This window comes from Gopherus evgoodei, chromosome 2 (assembly GCF_007399415.2).
Source record: "Gopherus evgoodei ecotype Sinaloan lineage chromosome 2, rGopEvg1_v1.p, whole genome shotgun sequence".
Classification (NCBI taxonomy): domain Eukaryota; kingdom Metazoa; phylum Chordata; order Testudines; family Testudinidae; genus Gopherus; species Gopherus evgoodei.
The window spans coordinates 218796674-218824187 of NC_044323.1; the positions used below are offsets into that span (position 1 = coordinate 218796674).

At 38.0% G+C, this 27514-nt stretch overlaps 3 protein-coding genes across 3 annotated transcripts in view; 2 read left to right on the top strand and 1 right to left on the bottom strand.

The window, feature by feature from the left end:
• Positions 1 to 960: 960 nt before the first annotated feature.
• On the top strand, positions 961 to 8837 carry LOC115646748 (transthyretin). Its single transcript, XM_030552973.1, has 4 exons — positions 961 to 1078; positions 2356 to 2495; positions 7268 to 7403; positions 8568 to 8837. The coding sequence occupies exons 1-4, from the start codon at positions 1010 to 1012 to the stop codon at positions 8673 to 8675; spliced, it is 453 nt and encodes a 150-aa protein (XP_030408833.1). The 5' UTR covers positions 961 to 1009; the 3' UTR covers positions 8676 to 8837.
• A 7016-nt stretch (positions 8838 to 15853) lies between these two features.
• LOC115646749 (transthyretin-like) lies at positions 15854 to 22244 on the top strand. The gene is made up of 3 exons (XM_030552974.1): positions 15854 to 16008; positions 17300 to 17435; positions 21948 to 22244. Exons 1-3 carry the CDS (start codon positions 15872 to 15874, stop codon positions 22068 to 22070), a joined length of 396 nt encoding a protein of 131 aa, XP_030408834.1. The 5' UTR covers positions 15854 to 15871; the 3' UTR covers positions 22071 to 22244.
• A 1803-nt stretch (positions 22245 to 24047) lies between these two features.
• Positions 24048 to 27514, bottom strand: part of B4GALT6 (beta-1,4-galactosyltransferase 6) — a 51295-nt gene continuing 47828 nt past the window's right edge. The window contains 1 exon segment of the mRNA XM_030552972.1: positions 24048 to 27514. Within this exon segment, the coding sequence (XP_030408832.1) occupies positions 27463 to 27514 (52 nt within the window). The 3' untranslated portion in view covers positions 24048 to 27462.

A 27514-nucleotide genomic window follows, 5' to 3' on the forward strand; every position in this document is an offset into this window, starting at 1 on the left:
TTTGCACATGTGTAAATGACTACGCAAGGGAGTGGAAAAATTAGACCAGTTGTATCACTTTGTCCTTTAAAACTTCTCTCTAAAGGCTTGATCATGATCTAATTCAAGTCAATTGCAAAACTCCCAACACCCTAATGATGCAGGATCAATTCCTAAAAGCTAAATGTACTTCCTCCTCAAAATTCACGCCTAGTTTTTAGATTTTGAAAATGAGGCAAGAACTATCCTACTCACATTTTCAGTTAAGATAGAAACCACTCTGCCATGCCAAGATAAAAAGAAAATAGTGACAGGTGCACAGAAAAAACAAAAATAATTTGTTATTAGCACTGTCATTTGCCATTTCTTGTGTGAGTTAAGTTCACAAAGATATGCCATTAAATAACCAGGAGTGAAATCCTGATCCCATTAAAGTCAATGGGAACTTGGCCATTGCCTTCAATGGGACCAGGATTTCACCATAGTATTTTTTTGTGTATTGTGCAGCGTTTTATCATATTCCACCTATACTGTGTTATGAAAGACAATATCACTCTGACTGGAAAGCTGGTCCTCAAAAACATTACACGTAAAAACCTGCATGGGAGTAGACAAGGAATAAGACTGAATATATGAGGATTTCTCCCAATAAAACAGCAAGGGAACTAGGGCCTGCTATAACCAGTTACACAGCCAGAGAAAAACAAATTACTTGTATTATTTTACAGAGGGTATACTAACAGCCTAATCTCCCCAGGCAAGGTTCATGTTTGTGTGGGTTACTTATTCGCTTAGCTCCAATGATCCTGCAGTCCTTCCACATGCAAAAGTCCCATTGACTTCAGTGGCAGTTCCATGTATGGAATGACTGCAGGATTGGATTGTTTACTAAGTAAATAATCAGAATCAGCAGGTTTGAAGTCATATGGGCATCAGATAAGCAGCCTGTTTTGTGGTAGGCTTGGGTATAAAATCCCAAATCCCATCAGCTTCTAGCTGCTGGTGCAGAGGCTCACTAACAGCAAACAGAATGGCCTTTCATTCTGTGCTTCTCGTTTTCTTAGCTGGACTGGTATTTCTTTCTGAAGCTGCACCACTGGTAAGTATTTTGGCACTGAAGGGGAAATTAAAGTGATTGCAAATAGCGTAAACTCTCTGAATACAGGCGCACACATGTATTTTATACTGTATGCATTACTAGCCTAAAACCAATTCCTGCAGCCATTGCTATGCTACAATGGTCTGGTACTGCCACTTTTCCCATGCATTTCCTTCAAAATGTGCAGTAATATTTAAAATAAAGTCAATTTTGGGATTCAGCCATCTATTATTTCAAAGGTCTTGGGGTTCACTTGCTTCAGTGAGGTCTTCTGGTTAAAGTAAGGGGCTGGGATCTAGAAGATTTGGGCTCTATTCCTGCTTCTGACAGTGATGTTAGTCAAGTCCCTTTGATTCTCTGTGATTCAATTTCTATATCTGTAAAATGGGGATAATTTTACCTTCCTCACAAGAGTGTCGTGAGGCTTAATTGTTTACTCTTTATAAAACACTGCAAGATTCTCAGATGGGAGATGCTACTGAAGCATTACTAAGAATTAAACCACAGTGTAGCAAAGTTGGAGAAGCTAATTTCTTCCCAGCCTAAGGGATATTTCTAAGGCAGGGGTTGGCAACCTTTCAGAAGTGGTGTGCCAAGTCTTCATTTATTCACTCTGATTTAAGGTTTCACGTGCCAGTAATACATTAACATTTTTAGAAGGTCTCTTTCTATAAGTCTATAATATATAACTAAACTATTGTATGTAAAGTAAATACGTTTTTTTAAAATGCTTAAGATGCTTCATTTAAAATTAAATTAAAATGCAGAGCCCCCCGGACCGGTGGCCAGGACCTGGGCAGTGTGAGTGCCACTAAAAATCAGCTTGTGTGCCGCCTTTGGCATACGTGCCATAGGTTGCCTACCCCTGTTCTAAGGCAATGATGCTGTTTATCGAAAGCAGAGGCAGTGGTGATTGGTCTGAATGGATACTCATTCATTATTTTCTTGTTCTTCCTCTGACCTCATTTAAAGATACATCCTTAATTAGCATGTTGTTTTCCAGAGCTATTACCTTAAACTATATCTACTTATTTATTATGCAAGCTTTCCTGGAAGTAGTACAATGTACCCAATCTAAGATTATTCTGGCATGAGAAACATCTGTTTGTGAACTATATTGTGTTTAAAATACCACTTTGCTTGGAATGTGCCCTCATGTGGTCATTAAACACGGCAAGTGTCGCTCATCTGCTCTTTGGAAGAAGATTTCTAACAGGCATGTTGAACATGCCCTATATAATTTGCTGCACTACAAAAAGCTTTTCTACTTTCTCAAGGTTTCCCATGGGTCTGTTGATTCCAAGTGCCCTCTTATGGTGAAAGTTCTGGATGCAGTTAGAGGAAGTCCAGCTGCCAACGTAGCAGTTAAAGTGTTTAAAAAGGCTGCAGATGGAAACTGGCAGGACTTTGCTACTGGGTAAGTTATGTTGTGCTATGAAACTTTCAAGATGTCTTGAAGAACAAAATGAGATAAAAAGGGGATTCTGACTGGAAGATCAATTTATTTTGTAGCTTGTCCCTCTTACTTTGTTAAAAAGCGTATGGGGCCTGATCCGAAGCCCACTGAGTTCATTGGGATGAGACCCATGGTGAGAATATACACTCGTAGGGAGAATTACTTCAAGTTGTTCATTTTACCTTAGTGAGGGAATATTTTAAATTTTTCTCCAAGTTTTCAAAAGGTGCTGTAGTACCTATGTTTAAAAAAAACCAATAACCTGTGCACCCGACCTTCTATATAATTCAGGGTACCCATCTTGATATACGGTAGGTCCAGAGCTTTATTTGTAGAGGAATAATCCAGGCACTAAACTTTGTTAGAAAGCCCTAAACATGCACACAAAAAATGCCCTTTCCTACTGCTTTTACTTACACAAGTGTAAGTCAGGAGAAACTCCTTGGACAACGTTACACTGGGGTAACCAAGAGCAGAAGAGGGTCCACAATGTATGTTTGTGTATTTCTATTTATGGCACTTATATTGCACCTATTAGTGTGGTATCTGAGCAGCTCACAACCGTTAATGTACTTATCCTCAAAACACCCCTGTGAGGTTGGGAAGTACTATTATTCCAATTTTATAGACAGTGATCTGAGACACAGAGAGATTAAGTGACTAGCCCAAGTACACACAAGAAGCCAGTTATCCCAAATGAGCACCCTAGTCAATAGACCTTCCTTAATATCTTTTGCTAAAGATTTTGAGACACTATTTACTTCTGTCTGCAGCACTGAGACCTTTGCTTGCCTCTGTCTCTAGGTATTTCACAAACAAGCCCCGTTTGTACTGTACAACATAACTGAACTGATCTGCAGACATTTCCTAAAGCTAATCTAGGAACAAGCAGCATTCAGAATGGATTTAAAGAGCGAAATCCTGTATAAAACTTAATATTTTTGCCAAGCTTCTTATACAGGATGATGGGCTAAGTCTATTGATCTGTAAAAACCACAGTATGCTTTTCTGCCATCATTAGGAAAACTATATTCTTTTAAAAATATGTGAGTAGTTTTTTAAAGCATACATAATGTTTTTATATTCAGTCTGCAGAGGAAGAAGATAAATACTATATTCCCTTAACTGCGTGATAGAACAGTTTAGACTGTAACATTGTTCTTTATTGCCATTTGGGGATATATCCTGCAGTTTTTATGAGCCAGTAGCTTCCACTGAAGTCAATGGAAACTACAGGTGTTCAGTACCACTGAAAATCAAGTCACTCTTTTTTAAGCATCTAAATATGAATTTAGGAGACTAGCTTTAGACACATAATTTTGGAAAATTTTGCCTGGGAGAGTAGGAGTAAGAATTATAATCTAGTGTTTTTGTAGAAAGTCCACTAAACTGTATTCCTTCCTCTATTCCATGACCTGAATGGCATGGTGTTAATTCTTCCCTGGATACGTGGCTAACACCATGCTACTTTCAAACACGCTACTTGTTTGATCAGCTGACAAATTTTGGGACACATTTTATAACCACTGGGCTTGCAGAACTGTTTGAGAAAGAAGTATGGTCTAATTGTTCAGGGGATTGGGAGTCAGATAACTATTTAACTCTTCACTTGACTGTCTTTGACCTAGACATACTTTTGCAAATACAGCCCCTATCATATATTTTAGCAGTATAAATCAGTTTCACACTCACAGAGGTTTTGTTTACAATCTGTTGACTGAGGCCTTGAGGAACTATACCACTACAATGATTAATAATAATAAATGCTGCTATGTCAGGGAACATGGTTACAGCTCAGCAGCCACCTAATCCAGTTACAAAATTGTTCCGGTTTGTTGCACAGACTGGTCTAGCTCTAGTCTGATAATGAAATATGGTTATGGTCCAGACTACAAGGAACATTGGAACCATGCTTGTAACCAGACCAGGGGACAACCAGGTTGTAACCAGGCTTCCTCTTTGATTATATTTGTGTTATAAATGTTGGACTCATGGGGTGTGATTGCAACTCATGTGGCCATACCCCTAGACAAACAATTGCTGTTTTTCACTGTGCAACAAAGACTTTTTTTTAATTCAACCCTTAATTTGAAAGTGGTCTCTCCTCTATCACATGGCTGAAGAAGGCCCACATGCTATGTTTTTGCTTCTTCATCAGATGGAGAGCCAAGAGAGGATGGAGAGTTTCATTCTAAACACAATCTATACTCACAGATATTGGCAACTCTCCTGTTGCAGGGCCTAATTTAGGACAAACTTCTGCATCATTGAAGTCCGCTAGGAGTTTTGCTATTGACTTTTATGAGCACAACATCAAGTCCTTAAGGATTTTTTTTTCTGGTACTACTAACATACACTTGGCTATAGGACTGGGAGCAGCTTGCTTGATGCAAAATTCCCTGAAGCTCTAGAATGGTATAAATGCTACTAGATGTATACTCAAGGTGGGATTTTCAAAAGAACTCAGCATTGGTCTAATTCTGAAGTTGAAGTTGAGAGCTTTTTAAAATCCCTCCCTCAGAAAATTACACTATTTGTAAGTAAACAGCTGCTTTTCCCAAAGATTGTAACAATCACGATGTTAACAATTTAAGTAAGACATTAGCAAACAAAGCAGTATAGCAAAAGGCACTGAAGTTTGAAATACCAATGATTTCATCTAGTTTATCACTTGTCAGTGCTGGCTTGCTCACTATTTTCTATTTTTATGGCTATTATAGACAATTTATTGGCAATAAAATATTTTTGCTTCTGGTTTCATGACTGTCATGTGTCATTAACTCTTTGGTATCTGCAACACACACTTGAACCATAGTATCCAAACTCATCTAACATGCTTCAGAAAGCTGCTATCGCCTTGCCTTCTCTTTCCCTCCAGGTAGCTGCATTAGCCTCTTGCACTGTATCCTCTTTCTATTGCTATTATGCCAATGATCTTTGTATCCAATGCCCCTGCAATGTTTTAGTCCCAAATCCAGTTTCTGCTGGATCAGGCCTAAACTAGAAATGGTGTCACATTGCAAAGTCTAAATCTGGATTCCATCTACTCTCAGGTTCTGGGTTGTTCACATCTGACATATAGATTCTGTGTATTATAACAATACAGTCTAACTGCTAAATTCAATTTGGACCCAAACTTTTCAGTGGTTGTTCTGATAAGAGATTTTGGTTTATGTTTAATTGTTAGCTTTAACTGAAACATGGCTAGAATATGTAGGCTAACATGATTAAATAATTTGCATGCTCAAAACTCATAGTTGCCTACAACAAACTTCTTCAGAATCTGATCCTCTTCCTTTTGCAAGTGCAAATACCAATGAGCATTAACCAATTATTCAATTTTTTTTTTGTTCAGTGAATTTTAACCAAGGTGCAATTTCTAAAAAAAAATAATAAATTAAATAAATTAACCTTTTTTGAGTCAGTTTACTCTAGATATAGTTTATTCCCAGTGGACCAAATTGTGGGCCCCCCAAAGGAGTTTTTACATCAACTTCAAAGGAACTAGACTTTCTCCCAAGGTATATAATCCCTTTGCTTTGTAATTAGAGTAAATCCTCTGTCATTGAGACTATTTTGCAATTCATTTGGTGCAAAAACGCACAAGTAAAATGAAGGTGAGGTGTGGAAAGAAGAAGAAAGTGGAAACAATACAACTGATTTCTTCTCTGATCATCATTAGGCTCCTTCATTGTCTATCCCTCTCTTCCACACCTCTCACTCATCTACCTAGATAGCCACTCTCACAGGTGGCAATAAAACTGGTGAGTCCTAGTAGCTTTTCAGACTTCAGGCCAATTCTTTCTTCAAACAACATCGGGCAATTATACAAGATTGTGAAGTTATTTCATTCATAAATATTTCAAGAGGAAAAGCCAAAAAATTGTAGAAAATAGAAAGACATTTTGGCAATAAAAACAGAGAAGAGGAGCAGGAGCTAGAAACCAGCTATGTTACCATTTGAACAACCATTTTAGTTCAAAAAGATCTAATTGCTTATACTGGCTAGATCACATCACGACTACCCATTCTTTTCCACTTTTCTGTTTTAGCCACCTAATGTATTTTATCATAAACCTAGCTGGTGAGCTCTTTGGGCCAGGGATTCTCTTCATCACTCATTTATACAGCAGCTAGCATAACGGGTCCCTGATCCTCAGTTCAACCTGTACAAACTGTAATTCAATAACAAATAGAGCTTTTATTATGCGACCATAAGAAAATACCTTCAGGGTCATGTAAAAATGCTTTGTAGGCACAGTTAAAATGTTTAGCCTCGTATGCTTATAACAATTAGTCAAAAGATCTTTCCCTCAAAAAAAGTCTTCCTCCTTCCCTAGTTTTATCATGGCAACCAGCATGTCTCCTGTCATCATGACTTTTTCTAGGCCGCTAATTTTCAGTTCCGGGGCACACTAAATGCAAGTTAAATACCAGATTAAAATAGGCCTTAGCCATAATCCATGCTGTAGCAGCAGCAATGATAAAGTTTTCTGCAGCCTGGGCTTGATTTGTGATGTAGATGGCTGGGCTGGTAGCAAGAATAGGCACTGTGATGCTGGGAAGTATACGCTGGGCAGAAGATAGGGAATTATTTCAGATAAATAGAACCATTCATTGGGGTCCGAAGAACATGGCTTCACATATGTGCTATTTAACATTCCACACTGTCTGCTGCTGTTATACACCTGACTGTCAAGATAAAGTGTTTATGTGGATATTTATCATCACAGGAAAACCACAGAATTTGGGGAGATCCATGAGCTCACAACAGATGAACAATTTGTAGAAGGGGTATACAGGATTGAGTTTGACACCAGCTCTTACTGGAAGGGACTTGGCCTTTCTCCATTCCATGAATATGCTGATGTGAGTATTCCTGAATATGCCTTATGTCTAGTATATTCAGCAGAGCATCTGCTTAACAAAAAAAAAAAAGTACATATTCCTGTAATGCACAAAGAATAGCTTTATGCATTGCAGTGTTTCACCATATCATACATCATCATCTGGACAAAAGCTGCAATCCATACAAAGAGTTCCATTGTAAGTTAATGGGCCAAATTCTCTGCTAGTGTAAATGGGCAAAACTCCACTGAAGTCAATGGAGCTGTTCCCATTCACCCCAATTGAGAATATGACCCAAACTGGTGCATTATTCAAAAACATTAAAGATTTAAAATGTTCTGCAATATGGAAATACAAAACGGAAATCTTTGCTGGGATGGATGCAAGGCTTTGGGGCCCCATAATGAATGGCATCAACATAAATTGGAAAAGGTCTCTATTTACACCAGAGGCATTTTCTTCGTTTCAATCGCAACTCCAGTTTCAGTAACCTGGAAATCACTGAAGTCTCTTCAATTTGATGTGTAGCCACAGAAAGTCAGACATATTATCCAATATTTTTTGCCTGCACGTCATTTGTTTGTAAGGTTCAAAGTGCATTTTTCCCCAGCTCACTTCTAAAGTATGTGACAGAGAAAACTGCAGCAAACATCTAGGAATAAAATTATAAGGAAAAGGAAAAAACAGCCTTATTTGCAGCTTGCCATTGAGTTCTCTTCACATTTCCTAAAAGACTGACTCAGCTATTCTGAGAACATCTACAATACATTGCAAATTTCATTTTAAATCACAAGCTTGTTTTATATTACTAAGGCCTGTGCCTGCAAGATACTGAGTATGCTTCCACCGTCTTCTGAGACTTCTGAGAGCGCCACACAGGATAGAGGGGTAAGGGCCTAATCCAAAGCCCAGTGAAGTCAGTGAGACTTTTTCGACTGACTTCAAATGAACTTTGGATTAGGCCCTGAACCCTCTAATAGATACTTAGATTTATCAAGGCATTAATCTGTTAGAATATCTTGCATCTACTTTATTAGGTTTGCATAGTTAATAAAAGAGAAAACCTGTAACTGAAAGAAATCACCCAAATACAACTCTAGGGAACACTTAATACTGAATCTAACACTGAGGTAGTTTTAGAGCATATATGTTGTGCTTCAGGCTTACAAGTATTTTCTTTTCCAGGTGGTTTTTACTGCTAATGATTCCGGACATCGTCATTACACCATTGCTGCTCTTCTCAGTCCCTTCTCTTATTCAACTACTGCTGTAGTCAGTAACCCACAGGAATAAATATACACCAAAATCATCCCCAAATATCCTCTATTGATAGAATTACCATAGGTTTTTAGGAGGAGGTTATTTCCTATAACTAATGGCATGCCTTTTTGCTACAGTAGTCCATCATTTTGTAACCTGGCTAAAAACTCAGGCAATAAATGTTTAAAGAAAAAAACAGTTGTGATTTTCTCAGTGATGTTTTACATTGTTCAGAAGGAACACGTTTGTGTTGAAATGCAAAAGAAATGTTGTGTAAAAAAACCCAACAACACTGATTGGCCACTCAGAACACATCATCCTTGACTTGGTACAGTAATCTGTAACTGGGTCTCTTCCTACACTATTAGAAAACAGATCAATTCATTGTCTTATTCTGTGGTGTCTTGTGTTTGAAAGAAGATAACTTTTGCATGGTATGCAATGAATATCAAGAGCTATATTTACCTGTCAGCAAACATGCTTAAAACCCAGAGATAGCTGAACTAATTCTAATGAAATAAGTCATATTTATTTATTATTAGTATCATGGCAATGACACAAGACCAACTGACAATGGGGCCCCATTGTGCTAGGTGCTATAAAAACACAGAAAAGACAAATCACAGCACTAAAGAGTTTATAATCTCAACAGAAAAGACAGATGACAGGTAAGGGAAAGAAGTATAGCATATAAGCAAATTGAACAGAAAGAACAGCCATGCTGGGTCACATCAAAGGTCCATCTAGCTGAGTATCGTGTTTTCTGGCAGTGGCCTACGCCAGATGCTCCAGACGGAATGAAAAGAACAGGTAATCATCAAGTGATTCATCCTCTGTCACCCATTCCCAGCTTCTGGTAAACAGAGGCTAAGGACATCGTCCTTGCCCATCTTGGTAAATAGCTATTGATGGACCTATCCTCCATGAATTTATCTAATTCTTTTTTAAACTCTGTTATAGTCTTGGCCTTCACAACATCCTCTGGATGGAGTTCTACAGGTTGACTATGTGTTGTGTGAAAAAACACTTCCTTTTGTTTGTTTTAAACCTGTTGCCTATTAATTTCATTTGGTGAACCCTAGTTCTTGTGTTATGAAGAGTAAATAACACTTCCTTATTTACTTTCTCCACACCAGTCATAATTTTATAGACCTCTATTATATCCCACCTTAGTCATCTCTTTTCCAAACTGAAAAATCCCAGTCTTATTAATCTCTCCTCATTTGGAACCCATTCCATACCCCTAATCATTTTTGTTGCCCTTTTCTGAACATTTTCCAGTTCCAATATATTTTTTTTGAGATGGGGCAACCACATCTGGATGCAGTATTCAGAATGTGGACGTACCATGGATTTATATAGAGGCAATACGATATTTTCTGTCTTATCTTTCCCTTCCTTAATGATTCCCAGCATTGTTTGCTTTTTTCACTGCTGCTGCACATTGAGTGGATGTTTTCAGATATCTATGCACAATGACTCCAAGATCTTTCTTGAGTTGTAATGGCAAATTTAGACCCCATCATTTTAGATGTATAGCTGGGATTATGTTTTCCAACGTGCATTACTTTGCATTTATCAACATTGTATTGCATCTGCCATTTTGTTGCCCAGTCACCCAGTTTCGTGAGATCCCCTTGTAGCTCTGTGCATTCTCCTTGGGATTTTACTATCTGGAGTAGTTTTGTATCATCTGCAAATTTTGCCATCTCGCTGTTTACCCTTTTTCCAGATCATTTATGAATATATGGAATAGGACTCATCTCAGTATAGACCCCTGGGGGACACCACTATTTACCTCTCTATTCTGAAAATTGACCATTTATTCCTACCTTTTGACCAGTTACCAATCTATGAAAGGACCTTCCCTCTTATCCCATGACAGCTTACTTTGCTTAAGAACCTTTGATGAGGGATCTTGTCAAAGGCTTTCTGAAAAGCTATGTATACTATATCCACTGGAGCCCCCTGGTCTACATGCTTGTTCATCCTCTCAAAGAATTCTCGTAGATTGGTGAGGTACGATTTCCCTTTACACAAACCAGCAAATTATGCTCATCTACATGTCTGACAATTTTGTTCTTTACTACAGTTTCAGCCAGTTTGCCCAGCACTGAGATCAGTGCTTACTGGCCTGTAATTACTGGGAACACCTCTGGAGCCCTTTTAAAAAATTGATGTCACATTAGCTATCCTCCAGTCATTTGGTACAGAAGCTGATTTAAATGATAGGTTACAAACTACAGTTAGTAGTTCTGCAATTTCACATTTGAGTTCCTTCAGAACATTTGGGTGAATACAATCTGGTTCTGGTAACTTATTACTGTTTAGTTTATCAATTTGTTCCAAAACCTCCTCTTATGACACCTCAATTTGGGAAAGTACCTCAGAATGTCACCTAAAAAGAATGGCTCAGGTTTGGGAATCTCCCTCCCATCCTTAGCTGTGAAGACCGATGCAAAGAATTAATTTAGTTTCTATGCCATGGCCTTATCATCCTTGAGCATTGCTTTAGCATCTCGATTGTCCAGTGGCCCCACTGGTTATTTAGCAGGCTTCTTGCTTCTCATGTACTTTAAAAATATTTGCTATTACTTTTTGAGTCTTTGGCCAGCTGTTATTCAAATTCTTTATTGGCCTTATTATATTTTATATGTTTACACTTCATTTCCCAGAGTTTATGCTCCTTTCTATTTTCCTCACTAGGATTTAACTTCCACTTTTTAAAGGATACCTTTTTGCCTCTCGTTGCTTCTTTTACTTTGTTATAAAGTTCATTATCGTGAACTTTTGTTCAAAATACTGAATGCATACAAACATTTGACAGAATTCAGTTAACATATGCCATTTTTAAATCTTCTCAAACAACTCTGCACTTGCCAAGTTCAGCTGGAAGTAGATAAAATGAAAGAAGGGTTGTCCCTATTTGAAACAAGAAAGTACCCTAAGTGGCCCCCTTTGATGGCACTGTGAACTTATACCCAAACTTGATTATTTGAAGATTTCTAGCTAGAGTTCTATGGAACTTTGTTAGTTTAATCCAGACCTCATATGGAAAAAGACTCTGCAGGATTTCACCATCAGTAACAACACCAAATAAACACAAAATCACTCTATAGATCAAGTACTATCTGTTCACCTGAGCTTAAAAGGGGAAGTGCTAAGACAGAGGCATGCCTTTTTAAAAAAGTTATCCACATAACAACTCATAAGAAATCTTCTAAAGTCAGCATGGGTTAAGATGCAGACTGATCGTGTGTGATTCACTTGAAGTTATGGAGAAATTGAATTTTGGGAAGCAGGGAGGGTAATCATTTGTCTAGACAGATGAATTAGTCCGTTGGACTGAATATGTTTTGTTCTAGTGGGATTGCAGTGACTCTATGGGCAGCTAATGAAATAGTACCTCTCAAAAAATAAATCAGTGTTCATTTGTTAGTGACCTTGTAGTTTAAATTCTTTAAAATCGAGAGCTTGTTCAGAAGAATGGATACCAAGTGAATTAATAAATTACATAAGTACTGCAGTAACAATTAACTGTTTGGATTTCCCTTATTTCTGGACTCTGCCCTTGTTACACAACTCTTATAAGTCAAATATTTTCATTTGGCGCTGTTTCAATGGAATATGTTTCAGATGTATCCAGTTTTTGTAAATCTTAGTCACACTGAAGCTTGAAAAACAGTATGTTTGCACTTGCTATAGCTCTACACCCAATAACTACATATTTGACAATAACAACTGCATACAGACAACAAAATGTGCTTACTTAACCACATTCAGTTATCCACCCAACTCCAGGTTTAACAACTGATGACTGAATACATGTGTTAAAAACAAAGACCACAAAACCAAGTCCTTATTTCAAGGCACTGTATGGAGCAAAGCTTTTTTTAAAAAAATTCTCCCTCTAGGACTCTGAAACTCATCACAATCCCACAATCCTTTGTCGCCACATCCCACACTCTGTTGGGGTCAAAGCAAGAAACCACGGCTGTTGTGATGGTGGGAACTGACAGGGTGATGCCGGGGGGAGAGTTCTAGAGACTTCTGGAGGGGTGAGATTCTCCTCGGGGGAGCTGTTGGCTATTTTCCCACCCAGTATAGGTGCTAGATGGCGTGGGTGGTTGATGTTTATCAGTGGCATGGTTGGGAGGTTAGGTGGTGCTGGGGGAGTAGGTAGAGCTTACATAAAGACTCCTATGAAGAGGAGTCAACTACTATATTAAAAAAAGAATCCAGCTGATCACAAGCGTAGAGTGACAACTAAGGTTACAAGATAAAGTGCCAAATTAAAAGAAATAACTTCCAAATTTTATGGGGCAGCTTTCCATGTGCAATTAATTTTGGCCATAAATTTACTGCAGGAATAAATGACAGTATTAGATAGTATTAGATCACAATTTGACTGTACCCTGCAAACAGGTAGTTAGATGTCCAAAAGTCATTTGCATCCATGGGGCATGGATGGAAGATAGGCAAGTGGAAGCATCACAGGAGGTGGTCAGACACAACTGCACAAGTCTGGAGAGGTAGTCTAAGAGGATGAAGTGGTCCACATTGATTTCAGTACTGCTTTCAACAAAGAAGGAGAAAGGTGACAGTTTTCATCAGATAAACTGAGAGGTTGCCGATTCTCTGGATGAGAGTATTTTCCATGCTATGACCAGAATGAAATCCATACTAAAAATGAAAAGTATAACATTGCGCAAGAGACAAGTAAAATCTATTCTCTCACACATTGTCAAGACCACATACAGTAGAGCACATCTTCAAACACAATGTAAAACAGAACAGGAAACATAGAAGGAATAGGCCATTTAAATAAAGCAATTGTAAGAAGTGGATCAGCAACACAAAACGTGATCCAAGTTAATTTAAAGAAGATAATGCAGTAGACTAATCTCCACAGGCAAGGTTCATGTTTGTGTGGGTTACTTATTCTCTTACTATTTACTAAGTAAACAATCAGAATCAGCAGCTTTGAAGCCATACAGCATTTGCTAAGCAGCCTAATTTGAAGGGATTGGGTATAAAATCCCAAATCCCATCAGTTTCTAGTTGCTGACATTGAGACTCTCAAACTGCAAGGAGAATGGCCTTTCGTTCTTTGCTCCTTGTTTTCTTAGCTGGACTGGTGTTTTTCTCTGAAGCCACGCCACTGGTAAGTATTTCGGTATTGAGGTGGCCTTTCAGGTGTGATCAACGTAACCTACCTCATCTTTCTTTTTTAAAATGATAATTGGAATAAGTGAAAGATAAATCAGTCTATTTTATTACATTTATTTTAATTGTATATTGTACGTTGGCCCTGCACTCTCCTACCTCTCTCCTTATTTCTACAAAAAAAGTGCTTCCCCCATTTGCTGTAGTTATTTATGTTGATGAAAGCAGTAGATAGATTGTAACAGGAGGTAGCACCTGCTATCAGGATAATTTCAACAGCCATTAAAGAAGATCTTCCCTCCCAAATATGTTTCAGCCTTGGGAGACTTGTCTCCTCTCACAAGATATCAAAGCCATCATCAGCTGAATAACATCTCAACGGTCAGTACTGGTTGGGTGGATATATGACATGAGAATTCAACTCCCAGCAGGCCTGCCAACTACTGCCTACTGACTCACCTGCTAATTCCTTCTGTAATGGCTCTTGCTGCAACCGCAGCAGAGAAGGGAAATGAAGTGGTGCCTGGTCTCTTCTCTACCCACTCTTCCTTTATTGCTCCAGGTCTTCACATCACTTTTCTGTAGTTGGAGTGGATTGCCACATCCACTGCTCTGAAAGAGGCCTGGGACCAAGTCTAAGATCCCCTTTGCCCTCCTCTCACTTCTGGTGGCACTCATGTGGCTCTGAAAAATGTGGGAGATCCACACACTGTGTAGCCTGTTGATCTTCCCCAGCAGCATTGCCCTTGTACTCTCACTCTGCTCCACAGGGCCACTTCTGATGTTTGGGAAAGCTAGTTCATATGATTTTGGTGTGGAAAAAAAAAAAAACAGATTTTTCTTATCCTGCCCTCCGCACCCTGACAAAGCTTCTGAGGTAGTGGCTAAAACTCCTTTATCCATAGAAGTTGACAATTCCTGCTACAATCTGCCCCACTGATGACATCAGAAACCTCAGCGGGCAGGAGACTTCATCCTAGAAATTGGGGGGATTGAGAAAGTCAGTCACAGGCACCGAGTTTATTTCAGTTTGTTAGTTTAATAGATGAGCTTTTCTCAGACTATGTGGCAGGATCCCCAGAGGTGAGGTAGATTGTCATGGGTCCCCAGAAGGGATTACAGGAGAGGGAAGGGATCACACAGTTTAAGTTATTACAATTTTTAAATAAGAACCTTTCTTTTTAAAAAAAATCAGAAACTGAACTGTGATTTTTGAAACCAATGATGGTTTTCATAGATTCATAGATTCTAGGACTGGAAGGGATCTCGAGAGGTCACCGAGTCCAGTTCCCTGCCCTTAAGCAGACTCAGTAGTTATCACTAACCAGCAGCTACTATAGAGTTCTAGTTTCTTTTTTACTTAAGGGGTTATCGGAGGGGCATGGTACTGTTTTATCCTCATTCCCTTTGGAGTTGCTGGCTTCTGAGGGAGGAAGCAGTCACTGTTCTAATAAGCACATGAAATATAATTGTTGCAGGCTTTGTGCAGGGGAAGCTTCTTATACCTTTCTCACCCATGCACACTTGACCAAGGGCTGACCACAGTCTGCCCATAATGGGGTTATGAAGTGAGAGAGAGCACATGTGCATGGCTTGCCAAGCTGACAGTTGAATGAAGGGAAGAATGGGATAATGTGACCCCCATGAAGCCTCTCTTGACTCCTCTAGCCCCCACCTAAAACAAGGAGATCAGGCTGCTGGATTCCAAACAATCACCACTCCCCACTTCTAGGATTCAACTTTCATTCTGTCATCTGTGGGCTTGGTTGTGCCAGTTAGCAACAACTCTGCACTGGATGCTGTCAGAACTGCATCATTCCAGAGGGAGTGCTGAGAGGCATTCTGTCTCTGAGAAAAGGTTCTCAGTGCACATGAGCGCACCCCTTTGTAGGGTGCAGCATATGCTCCCTCCCTCTGATCCTGCAGGCTAAATTTTTGTATTATATGAAAATGTGTGATACCCTCTATTTCTAAAAAATTAAATTTCTAATGGACATGCTTTATCATGGTTCATCACTCCTATATAATTTGCCATACAAGAATTACATCTCTCTTTCCCCTACATGCAGGGCTCTCATGACTCCAAGCACCCTCTTATTGTGAAAATTCTAGATGCAGTCAGAGGAAGTCCAGCTTCCAGTGTACCAATTAAATTATATAAAAAGGCTGATGATGGGACCTGGCAGCTCTTAAATTCAGGGTAAGTCATATAATACAATGAGAAGGGGGCGAGGGAAGCATTGAAAGAGGCCAAAGATTAGAAAACCCACCTTTTACATGCATTCATCTTAAAAGCATATGTATAATGTCATTAGTTACAATCTGAAAAGTAATAAGGTAATTTATGCCTACACTAAATATTTACTGGGGGGGAGGGGTCTCTTCTTCTAAGTAAATTATAGCTGCAAAGCTAGCAGACTGGCTCCTGGATGGTTTGAAAAAATTTTAAACACAAGGGAGGTAACTCACAGGCAGTTAAGAATTTTATTAAAATATGAAAATGGCATCTGTGTTTTAACAAGCTCCTAGATGGTTCATCATTAAGTACTGAATTTCCTTGTCTTATACTAAAACAAATGAGAGACTCGAATGTGTCAGTTGATATAGCATTCAGAACTTTAAACAATGGATGGAGATTACTGAAACACTAACATAAAATACAAGCATCATACTAACCACTGAAATCCAATCCCTAGTGCTTACACTATAGGATTGATTAAGTGGAAATAGAGTATTTCTAGAGGAGCTACATTAAGCCAGGAGACGAAATTCAATACAGGCTCCACATCCCCACATGGGCTAGCACTTAAAACTCTGCAGTTTCTAGACAATACTAATGTCCTGATAGACTAATTTAAAACAAGCCTATCTGCTTGTGAAGGTCAAACAACTCAATGGACTAATAAGATTTCATAAGACTATACTCTTGCTCAAACCTATGGCAACCTCAGTGTAATTCAAATAAATTATAAACAAAGAGTGTTCTTGTAAATAAACAAGAACAAAATACTCTCCTAAAAAAAAAGAATTAGGATTAATAAATAATAGAGTAAATAACCACTAGTTTAAATGTGTTTATTAAACATCATGAGAGTTATGCACTCTTATGCCAGCAGTGAGTTTTTCTTGTGTGCCCCCTGCTGATTCTGAAGTAAAGTTTAAGCAACTCTGGGCTCAGCTTGACAGCCTTATCAGGAGACAGCGAATACCCACGCCAGGTTTCTTTTGGCTCACCTTCAACCTTTACAGCAGTATCAATAAAGAAGCTTCTACAGCCCAGACATACTTTGTGGTATGCATGGAAGATCTAGATGCAAGAACAGACTTTGTGAGGCCACCACAGTACAAAAAGGAACAAGTTATTTCAGATGACCAGTTAGCATTTTCCCAGATGTCTGGCTACAGAATGTCATTGTAGTTCAATGCTATATATTATCTCTTTCACAAATCTGAACACAAATATAAATGTACATTATCTTGCTCTCATACAGAAAAACCAATGAATATGGTGAGATCCATGAGCTTGCAACCGAGAAACAATTTGTAACAGGGTTATACAAGATTGAGTTTGACACAGCCACTTACTGGAAGGGACTTGGCCTTAACCCATTCCATGAACATGCTGATGTGAGTATTCATTATATTTCTATTTCATGTTTTTAAAAGGCATATAATTGCAAAGAACAAGGCTGTGTTAACTGTATAGGGTTTAATTAACAACTGTGTTCATTTATTGCTCTCCAGTTTCAAAGGCTTTGCCATGAACTAACATCTCCAGGTTCACTGAGCAGTTCAAATTTGCAAACTCAAATCTCCACAGGAATTTCCACACACCAAAAACCTCAGAACTAACCTCGCATCTGCTCTTAGCAGACTCCTAAACTTGTTTCTCATCTAGGGACTTCCCCCCTACTCCCACTTTTGCAGCCACCCATTGGTCCTTCCTAGGTCTTTGGGGGGGGGGGGTACTTGTGGAAGAAGAATAGCAGGGATATTTCTCCCTCAGTCTAGCAGGGAAGGAGGGTTCCATATTTTCCTTGGCCCATCACTAATGCTTTTATTAGTGATGTTTGCCACATAGTGGTAGCAGTACAGCAGCTTCATATGCAATTCATTTTATTTAGACTTTTAAAGAAAAAGTTGATCCAATGCTCTACCTGCATGCACCACAGTTATTTAAAGTCTATAGAAATAAGATGGTTTAATATTAACAATATTTCAAGCTTAGTCCTTTTTCAGTTCATTCCTCTCCCCAAGAAATCCTGAAGAAATACATCAATTTTGGAAACGGCTCTGAAAATCTCCAGCCTCAAGCTCTGTTGCATCAAAGTTTGAGGAGGAGGGGATGTTAAGTACCAGAGTGGAGGAGCCTCCACTGTAAACACTTTACCAGCAGCCAATAAACAAACATCTTGCAGCTATGAGTTTGACCATCCCAAATTATTTCTACAGCTGGGTACAATATGAAGAGAGAAACAATCCCTTAGCTACTTAAGGCCCACAGTATAAGGCAGTTGTGGTATTTGGTTGAAACTAAACCTGGAAATGTTTAAAAAGTGACAATTTCAACATTTTCAGAAGTGTTAAACTTTTTGGGGTCCCCCTAACTGTAAAACAGCTTGACTCTAAAATTTAACTTTACAGTTAAATATAATTGAAATCAACAGAGTGGGCTAATTAATATATTATTTCCAAAACCTGACTGTTTGGAATAGAGGTGTATATATCATAAAGTCTATATATGGTAAGGAGAATAAATGAGAAATAGGAACTTTGTAGATAATTCCTCAGCTTGGCAGGGCAGCGCAAGACACCGGTAAATTAGGAATGCACAGAACATACAGTGCTACAGAGGGCAAGGAAAGCAGGGTAGCTAAAGACCTTGCAGAATGAAACCTGTCAGGAGCTGGGAACTTTGCAGGAATCATGATTTAAGTAAGGCGATACGAGTTTCTGGTGCCAGCAACCCTGTCATGTGAAGTTTAGTAGTTTTGCAGGAGAGATGTTAGTGCTGGGGACTGTACAGAGGACTTTGAGTCTTCATTGGTCACTTCTTAAAGATATACACAATTAAAACTAAGATAAGGCTATGACTATGTTCAGTGTAGCTAAATATTTAAAGTGCAGAATAAAAATAATCAATTAAGGGAAAATCGATAAACATTTAAATACATTCAGAGGTTGGGACATTATGCCAAGTCACCTAGGGCCTTTTGAAAATCCCATCCACAGTTCATACAATCTCTTAATGTACATGTACCAGATAAATAAGATATTAGCCTGGTGTGGTTAACTGAGTATTTTGAGGTACGCAGCTTAAATATACAGAATGGACTGGATTAAGTTGGAAGTTGTGTCCGACTCACAAGAGGGTGAATATTAGCAGGAAAAGTATGAAGTTTTAAATCTGTAGAGGGAGGATGGTTGGGTTTGTATTTTCTGCTTCACTGTGGAATAATGGAGATAACATTGTTCTTTTGAAACTGCACATACAGAATGAACGCTATGCTGGGCTCTCAATGATAGTGATTATCTGAAATAAGGGACCATTGAGGCTTTGGCCTACATATGGAGAGGAGATAGCAAGATTTTTGGTGTCTGGTTTAAACTATGTAGATGAACTGGTTATATGTAGTGAGTAGATGGTGGTATGTAAAACTAGTCTGTAGTAGAAATGAATACAATCCAGGGCAGTTGGGTTTAAAAGGGTTTCTGGCCTATAAGAGTCTAGAAAAGAATTCAGGGAATAGAGCTAAATTTGCTTTTCATGTGTACATTCACTTAAAAGCTTGTATGAACTGTCAGCAGATTTGAATGCTTACCTTCCATCCCTTAATTGTTCATTTTTTCACTCCTAAATGCTTATGTTTACATACTGCACATAGCAGAAAGAAAATAAACTGTTTTAAATGAAAATCTTCACAATGTGACCCCATGTAAATGCAGTCTTAGCTTCTGCTGCTCTTTGGCTGCTTCTGGATGACCAATGATCTAGTAATACCTTAAGTTTCAGACTTCAAGGACAAAAGACAGCTCAAAAGAACTGATACTAACCTCTGCCATTTCCTTGGTTGTTTTCCCCAATGTACCAATATTATCTTTGTTTTATCTGGGTGGAACAACTTACTATCATCCAACTGTATCTTGGCTATATGCTAGAAAAGCCAATTAGCTGGTCAAACCTGAAGTAACTCATAACTCCTGATGGCCACAGCAGTTAAGACTAATATCTCCCCTAACAGTGTTATGCACTGAATGGAACACAACACAAAGGAACTATCAATACAGACAAGTAATTGTCATCTATTACCCTGTAATGGGCTTACTTTTCTGGTGTTGGTGCCTCAGTTTCCCCTCTTCAGCTAGTGGTCTGCAGTCTCCATGGTAGATGGGGTAATCTGAGGTTTAACCACTCTGCCAAATCTCTGTAAAAATTCTCTCATTTTCAAGTAACAAAGCAGTCTTCCAGCTCTCTCCAGGCGTGGTAATCTTCAACTGCCCTCTATGGACTCAAGAATCCTTTTCCTTGTTGACACAAGGATACACACTTACAGTGGTGGTGTTGACAATTTCTTTGCCCATACCCAGGGCTAAGCAGCTCCTTACCAAGGATATGAGGCTGTGTGAAAGGAAAGAGGTTGCTTCCACTTTCTGCTGAACCTCCTTCTGAGGGGGCCCTAAATAAGTACAAGTGTCAACTCCGGCCACACAACCACACCTCCACTGCATTGCTCCAGGTCTCCTCTTTTGCCAGTTTACCCCTCTCCAGGGTTCCTGTCTTTCCACAAAGCTTACTCACTAGCATAGTTTCTCTGACTAACCCTTCTCCAAGATTCCTCTCCCTCCTATCTAAGACATCCTTCCCCTCCATCTCTCACTGAGCCCGATTTCATATGCTACAGTTCTGTAAATCACCATTTTTCAGTTACAAAGTTAGTCCCAATAACAGAAGTTACATGCTGTGTTACATAACCTTAGAGTCTGCTGAGAGCAAAGAGAGAATAAAATCTATCCCTAGTAGGGTTCACAAATGGTCAACAATACCTCACGGTCAAAAAGCACATCAATCAAATGCTGTGTCTGTACTGTAACAACACTGATTTATAAGGTCATGCACATATTTTACTAGCTTTATATAATTAACAAAATGTAAAAACAGTGACAGAAAATTTTCATCAAAATATTAGACAAGACTATGCATGCTTCCAAAATTAAAACTTGAGGTTAAATCTATACAATAGTTTTAAGGTACAGCTTGTTATTTTGGGACTGGCAAGTAATGAAGAGGACAGGTCACAGATACAGAGCCATCTGGATCACTTGATAAGTTAGATGCAAACACACTATATTTCAGTACAGCCAGATTTAATAAACAAAGAATGCAGGCCATAATTACAGGATGGGGCACGCTACCTTGGGAAACGGTGATTCTAAAAAGAGCTCGAGGGTCATGGTGGAGAATTAGCTGAACATAAGCTCCCAAAGCAACACTGAGGCCAAAAGGGCTATTGAGATCCTTAGATATATAAGGGAATTTGAGGAGCAGAGAGGTTATATTACCTCTATATCTGGCAATGGTGCAATGCTACTGAAATACTGTGCCATACTTCAAGAAGGATATTGATAAGTTAGAAAGGGTTCAGAGAAAAGCCATGATTAAAGGATTGTAAAACATGTCTTATAGTGATAAACGTATGGATCTCAATCTATTTAGCCTATCAAAGAGAAGATTAAGGGGTGAGTTGATCACATCCACAGATACCTACATGGGGGGGAAAAAATAACAGAGGGCTCTTCAAATCAGCAGATAAAGTTATAACAAGATCCAATGACTGAAAGTTGAAGCTACATGAATTTAGACCAGAAAAAGGAGCAAGTTTTTAAACAGTGGGGATAAGTTGTTCCAATGGTTAGTTACGAAGGGTTGTGGTGGATTCTCCATCACTGGGAAAGATTTAAATTAAGATTGGACTTTTTTCTAACAAATTTTCTCTGGTTCAAGCAGGAATTAGTGTGGATAAATTCTACGTCTTGTGATATGCAAGTGGCCAGATAAGATGATCACAGTGGCCGTTCTGGCTTTAAAAATGTACAATTATGTTTCAAGCTCTCAGTGTTTTTTTTTCCTCTCTTCTCCAGGTGGTATTCACTGCTAATGATTCTGGTCATCGTCATTATACTATTGCTGCTCTCATCAGTCCCTTTTCCTACTCAACTACAGCCGTAGTTAGTGAACCAAAGGAATTAGGAACTACAACTTAACCATGCAAATTGTCCTATTGGTCATTTAAGATTTGTAGATTGATTTCCTATAATTAATGATTCTGCAATAATTAGTACTTATTAACTCACATAACATTTTCATCTTCAAACACTAACTCAGGAGCAAACTGCTACATAACAGTTTTATTTAGTGAATGTGTTAACTCTGGTAAAGTCAATAAATGTTTCTTAAAAATGTTTTCAGTTACTCTTTCCAATTTTTTTTTTTTTGGTTCAGAAGAAACACTGTTTGAGGGTTGTAAAAGTCCACTGCTGATATACTGAAAGTAAACTAAAATCTTCTATATGGTCGATAAACCATAGTCCTTATCACAAAGAACGGTGAGCAAAACAGATCTGTAATGCAAATAAGTCTCAAAGCCAAAATTTTGGAACAAGACAAATTTACTGAATTATCTTCATTAGTATATTGTTTACTTTGGCCCAAATCATACCAAAAGAGGCAACAACATGGAGCCCCTGCACAGAGTCCCACTGAATTTCCTGATGTTGCAGTTCTGCAGCTATGCCTACAAAAGACAAAATCAGCCTACAAATGATGACAAGGCTGTATGGCATTCAGGGATAGCTAATATTTATATAATTAAATACATTCATATTGTAAATAAGAAAAACAATTTACAGGTGTGTTTTTTAAAATATCGTCCTTCTCCTTTTGCATGTCACTTGTCATTTAGAACCCAAGTGCTAATGCAAAGATCTTACCTATGTTTGTACAGTACATACAAACTTGGCCACAGCTGTGATGGGGGCTCTAGCTACTACTGTAATAATAATTAAAACACATGAATAACAGATGAGAATGGGGAACTACTGACACATGAGGAGCTCTGTCTGCTCCCAGGTTTATTAATTCCATGAAGCTTGGGTGAACTCTTGATACTGGGGTATTTTCCTGCTACTTATCGCTGTTTAGAATACTTCTAGGACACTGTGCTGTTTTATGCTAAGAAGAAGAAACTTGTTAGTTAGAATCCAATCAATATAATATCGTTGGACAACCATACCTTATTTTTTTCCCCCAAGTATTTTCAGATCTAAACAGATGAAAAGTGTTGTAAGAGCTAAGTATTACTAAATTGTTGTATTTCACTCCAAACATTTCAGCAGATAAAATCTGTTAATTAGCTGAGGTACAACATTTTTAGATTTTGTAACAGTTTTAACAATGTATTTATTACAATAGCACAGGAGTGGCCAACCTGTGGCTCTGGAGCCACATGCAGCTCTCAGAAGTTAATATGCAGCTCCAGGGCTGGAGCTACAGGCGCCGACTTTCCAATGCGCTAGGAAGTACTCACTGCTCAACCCTCTGCCCCCACTCCACCCCTTCCCACCCCCCCCTCCTGAGCCTGCCATGCCCTCGCTGCTCCTCCTCCTGCCCCCCAAGCCTCCTGCATGCCACAAAACAGCTGATTGGGAGGTGCGGGAGGGAGGGGAGGCACTGATTGGTAGGGCTGCTTGTGGGCAGGAAGTACTGGGAACCGGGGGGGAGGGGGGAGTTGAGTTGATGTAGGGGTTGCTGCCGTATTACTGTGGCTCTTTGGAAATGCACATTGGTAAATTCTGGCTCCTTCTCAGACTCAGGTTGGCCACCCCTGCAATAGACACACCAGAAGTCAGGCTCAAGGCTGCATTATGCGGGGCAAAATTTAAAGAGTGGGTCCTGCCACAAATAATTCTCACTCTATGCTATCACAAGTTATTTTTTTTCTGTAAAATAATTTAACATGCTCTGAAAACATGTTTCAATTTTATCTGTAAAAGGTTTCTACAGGATCAGTCCTTATCAAATAAGAAATTTCCCATCCTGTCAAGCTGTGAGGTCAATGTGGGAGTAATACTGTACCAGACACTTCAACTAATGCTTATTTTTTTATAATAGAATTCATTGAAGGAGCCACTTTCCACAGAACACAGTGCCTACAAGGGGGGGAAAAGAATTAAACAGCCACACAGTCTTTAGAACATTGTATTTCAAAAGAGACAATGATAAAAAAGTACAAACATTTTCATGAACAAAACAAAAATAAAGGTATGATAGTACACAGGAAAATTGCCAGCAATTGTTTCAGTGCAGTTTTCATTAAGCTTGCCTCAGCTACCTCTAAAAATAAAATCTTAAGTACACTTCCTCTTGCTGATATGCAATGTGTCCTTTTAAATTTTTATAATTGGCTTGTTTGTAATCCACTATAAGACTCATATTATTTTAAACAGAAGAGTACAAAAATAGCCTAAAAGATCTAAGAATAAACATTTTGCATTTGTTTGTCAATATCTTCTTGGTTTCAAGAATATTAAATTTTATATTTTTCTCATTGTAATTTAAAATATGGCAGATGAGAAGGAAATTTAGATGAAAAATATCCGCTTGTGTACTGACTGGACTTGAGACACTGTTAGTGTTTTTATAGCATTTCTACCTCTTAATTTGTAAAGCCCCTTCAGAATCTCCAAAAAAAAAAAATTTCTGTATGTTGTGTCCTCTGTTGAGGAACAGTCAAATTTGTGGTCTGTCAGGAACCAAAATGCCAGCATGAATTCTTTTCTGTTTTACTAGAATTAAGCATGTTTTCAAAAGGAATGTGCATAACTCTCAGCTCTGCACTTCGTTTCTTTTGTTTGAAGGCACTGTTTATGTTAAAGTCTGCTACAGAACTGTACTGGGTTCAGACAGAGTGTACACACATTATTTTGGTGTAATATCAATAATAAGATGGCAGCCTTTAAAACTTCCTGACACTAAAAGGTATGTATCTGGCAAAAGTGATTGATAAACATCTTTCTTAATGTAAGCTGTGTCAATCTGGGACATAAGTAGTTTGTGTCATGTTAAATTAAAGAAATTAGTTATGCCTTGTTAACCCATTTATATATAATTGCGACTATGTATTAAATCCCAATATTTCCTCTCTCAGACAGTACATGATTAATCAACACTTACTCAGTTTGCAAAGCACCAGGAGATATTAAAAAAACCAAATCAAACATTAATTTTACTGGATGTCTTCCAAATGCATAACTGAGAAATGGACATGTCAATAAAAGCATGCTGGAGAAACAAGGCACAAACCTAAACTACCAAAAGATGCATCACAAGCAGAGATGCTAAAATTGAATACCAGAAAACACTTCAAAATAAAGTCAGACATTTAAAAACTATTCCTTTTAATAATCCTGAAGGAAATATGTTCAGCTAATGTGACATATGGATATAAGACCAAATTTATTTTGAGAATATAGCTGCTTATTTAGTATACTAGTTATTGAGTTCACATCTATTAATCTGCCTCTCAAAATATTCAGTATGCTCAATTACAGAAATATCAGGTAGTAATACAAAACTCAAGCATGCTTATTTTAAGGGTTTGTTCAGTTTGTTAATCTTTTGTTATTTTTCCTGTACATTAAATAATTTCTATAGCATACTATATGGACTAGATTTAAAGATCATTCCAATACAATATGAAATATCTCCTACCGCCTGCTTTCAACTATGTCAATCAAATCAGTAATTACCACCTTTCTGCAAATTATTGGAAAGTTTACAAGTATACTCACAACTTTCATTAAAGAATGGCCAGGGGCATAACTTGCTGCTGGGAAGGCTGTAAAAGAAAAGGCGCTAACAACAAACAAACATCTGCATCCCACCATCTGCTGTGGTAAATCCAGGAGGCACACAAATGGAGAGTGAGTTTAGATTGGTGTTTCTTGTCAGCACTCTTGCAGGAACACTATATAATACATTGTTTTTTTATTCTTCATGGGAGCAGAAGAAAGTCTTTGGTTCCTAAATCACTGAATGATTATGACAGTTACAAAACAATCTCAGACCATCTTGGTCAACATTTAACAGATTTGTGTTGCATTAACAGAGAAAATAAATGTTTCAGACTACCTCCTTACATCATATTACCTATTGATGTATAAAATATTAGGCAAAGATAGTGTTTCTGAATGGGATTAGATAGCACAACAATACAGGCAAAGCAAAAGGAAAATTAAGATTTATGATTAATAAAAACAGAGAGGCTAGATATTCATGCATTTAATATCACAAAAATAGACAATTATCTGGGATCTATCCTGGTCAGTCCTGAATACCCTCAATTTCACTGCAAGTAATGGAGTTGAGGGTGCTTAGCACTTTACAGGAAGTGCTCAGCACTTCAAAGGATTAGGCCCTTAATATCTATGCTGATTAATATATTACGGGGAGATTTTCAAAAGCACTCAGTACTGGCTTAATTCTGGTCCCATTGATCCTATCATAATCAATGGAGCAGCTAGGCCAACAGTGTGCTTTTAAAAATCCCACCCTACAAAGTTTAGGAATATATTTTGCTATCAATTCTTTAAAAAATTAACTTTAATATTTGTCTTCCAGTGAAGATACATTTTTGGCTCTTCTGATTCTTGAGGAATAAAAGTGCTGTTTACTAGGAATAAAAAAAGAAGATACTACCAAACTACAATACACAGACTTGAACAAACTGTTTTAGGCATAAAATCCCTGACATTGACACTAGTGGCACATATGGAGACAACTAAAGTAAGAGTTCCTGTATATCATGATATGCAACAACCTTAAGATTTTTCTAAAATGCACATGCAATATGCATAAACTATGATTTAGATGGCAAGCAGGGAATCATAGGATTTTACTAGTAATAAGTAAAATTAGAAGCTTCCTTCCTAGCAAGCGCTTACATGTTAAATTAATTCTTCTATACAGATATGCAGCAGGCCTAAAGCTCAAAACTTGTATAACAGTTTACAGTCATAGCTGGCCATCAATTACTGATAGTTCCATCATTTCATACAAGATATAAACTTTGTTTAAACACAAATATTTACATTTGTTCTTTCATGCTACTGAACACAGAAGGAAAACAGTAATATCCTAAATACATACTGAAGCATAATTTACCATATTTAAAAAGCTATTTGAGCACATTAATTTACATCATATATTTACAAAACACATTTTAAAAAGGAAACAAAAAGCATTCATTTAAGTTACAGTTTTTAACTATAAAAATTTCCTGGGAGAAAAGGCCTTCCAAACAAGCTACAGATCTGTTTTCTGCAGTATATATTGTTGAGTGGCTTAAGATAGAGAATATGGTGAAACAAGGCTTACATATAGTAGTCCCATGCTGTAAACACTGAGTAGTAGCTGCTGGCATTTCTTTTCATAATAGAATGCATGGTAACACATGCAGTCATTTTTCTTCTCTTCCCAAACATCCTTCACCAAATAGTTAAAAAGATCTAATTTAAAGTCTTTTAATAGGTCTTTAATTTGTATTTTCCAGTGTTACAAGTCTTAACTCCAGGAGTGTAGCTTGCCACTCCACTTCCATCAATAGTCTCTAACAGGAGCTAGGTCTGGTATGAGGTTACAGTTATATTTT

Coding starts and splice junctions, on each gene's coding strand:
- LOC115646748 (XM_030552973.1), top strand. CDS start 1,010: ATGGCCTTTCATTCTGTGCTTCTCGTTTTCTTAGCTGGACTGGTATTT. Junction 1,079..2,355: donor TTTCTGAAGCTGCACCACTG/GTAAGTATTTTG, acceptor TACTTTCTCAAG/GTTTCCCATGGGTCTGTTGA. Junction 2,496..7,267: donor TGGCAGGACTTTGCTACTGG/GTAAGTTATGTT, acceptor TTATCATCACAG/GAAAACCACAGAATTTGGGG.
- LOC115646749 (XM_030552974.1), top strand. CDS start 15,872: ATGCAGGGCTCTCATGACTCCAAGCACCCTCTTATTGTGAAAATTCTA. Junction 16,009..17,299: donor TGGCAGCTCTTAAATTCAGG/GTAAGTCATATA, acceptor GCTCTCATACAG/AAAAACCAATGAATATGGTG. Junction 17,436..21,947: donor CATTCCATGAACATGCTGAT/GTGAGTATTCAT, acceptor TCTCTTCTCCAG/GTGGTATTCACTGCTAATGA.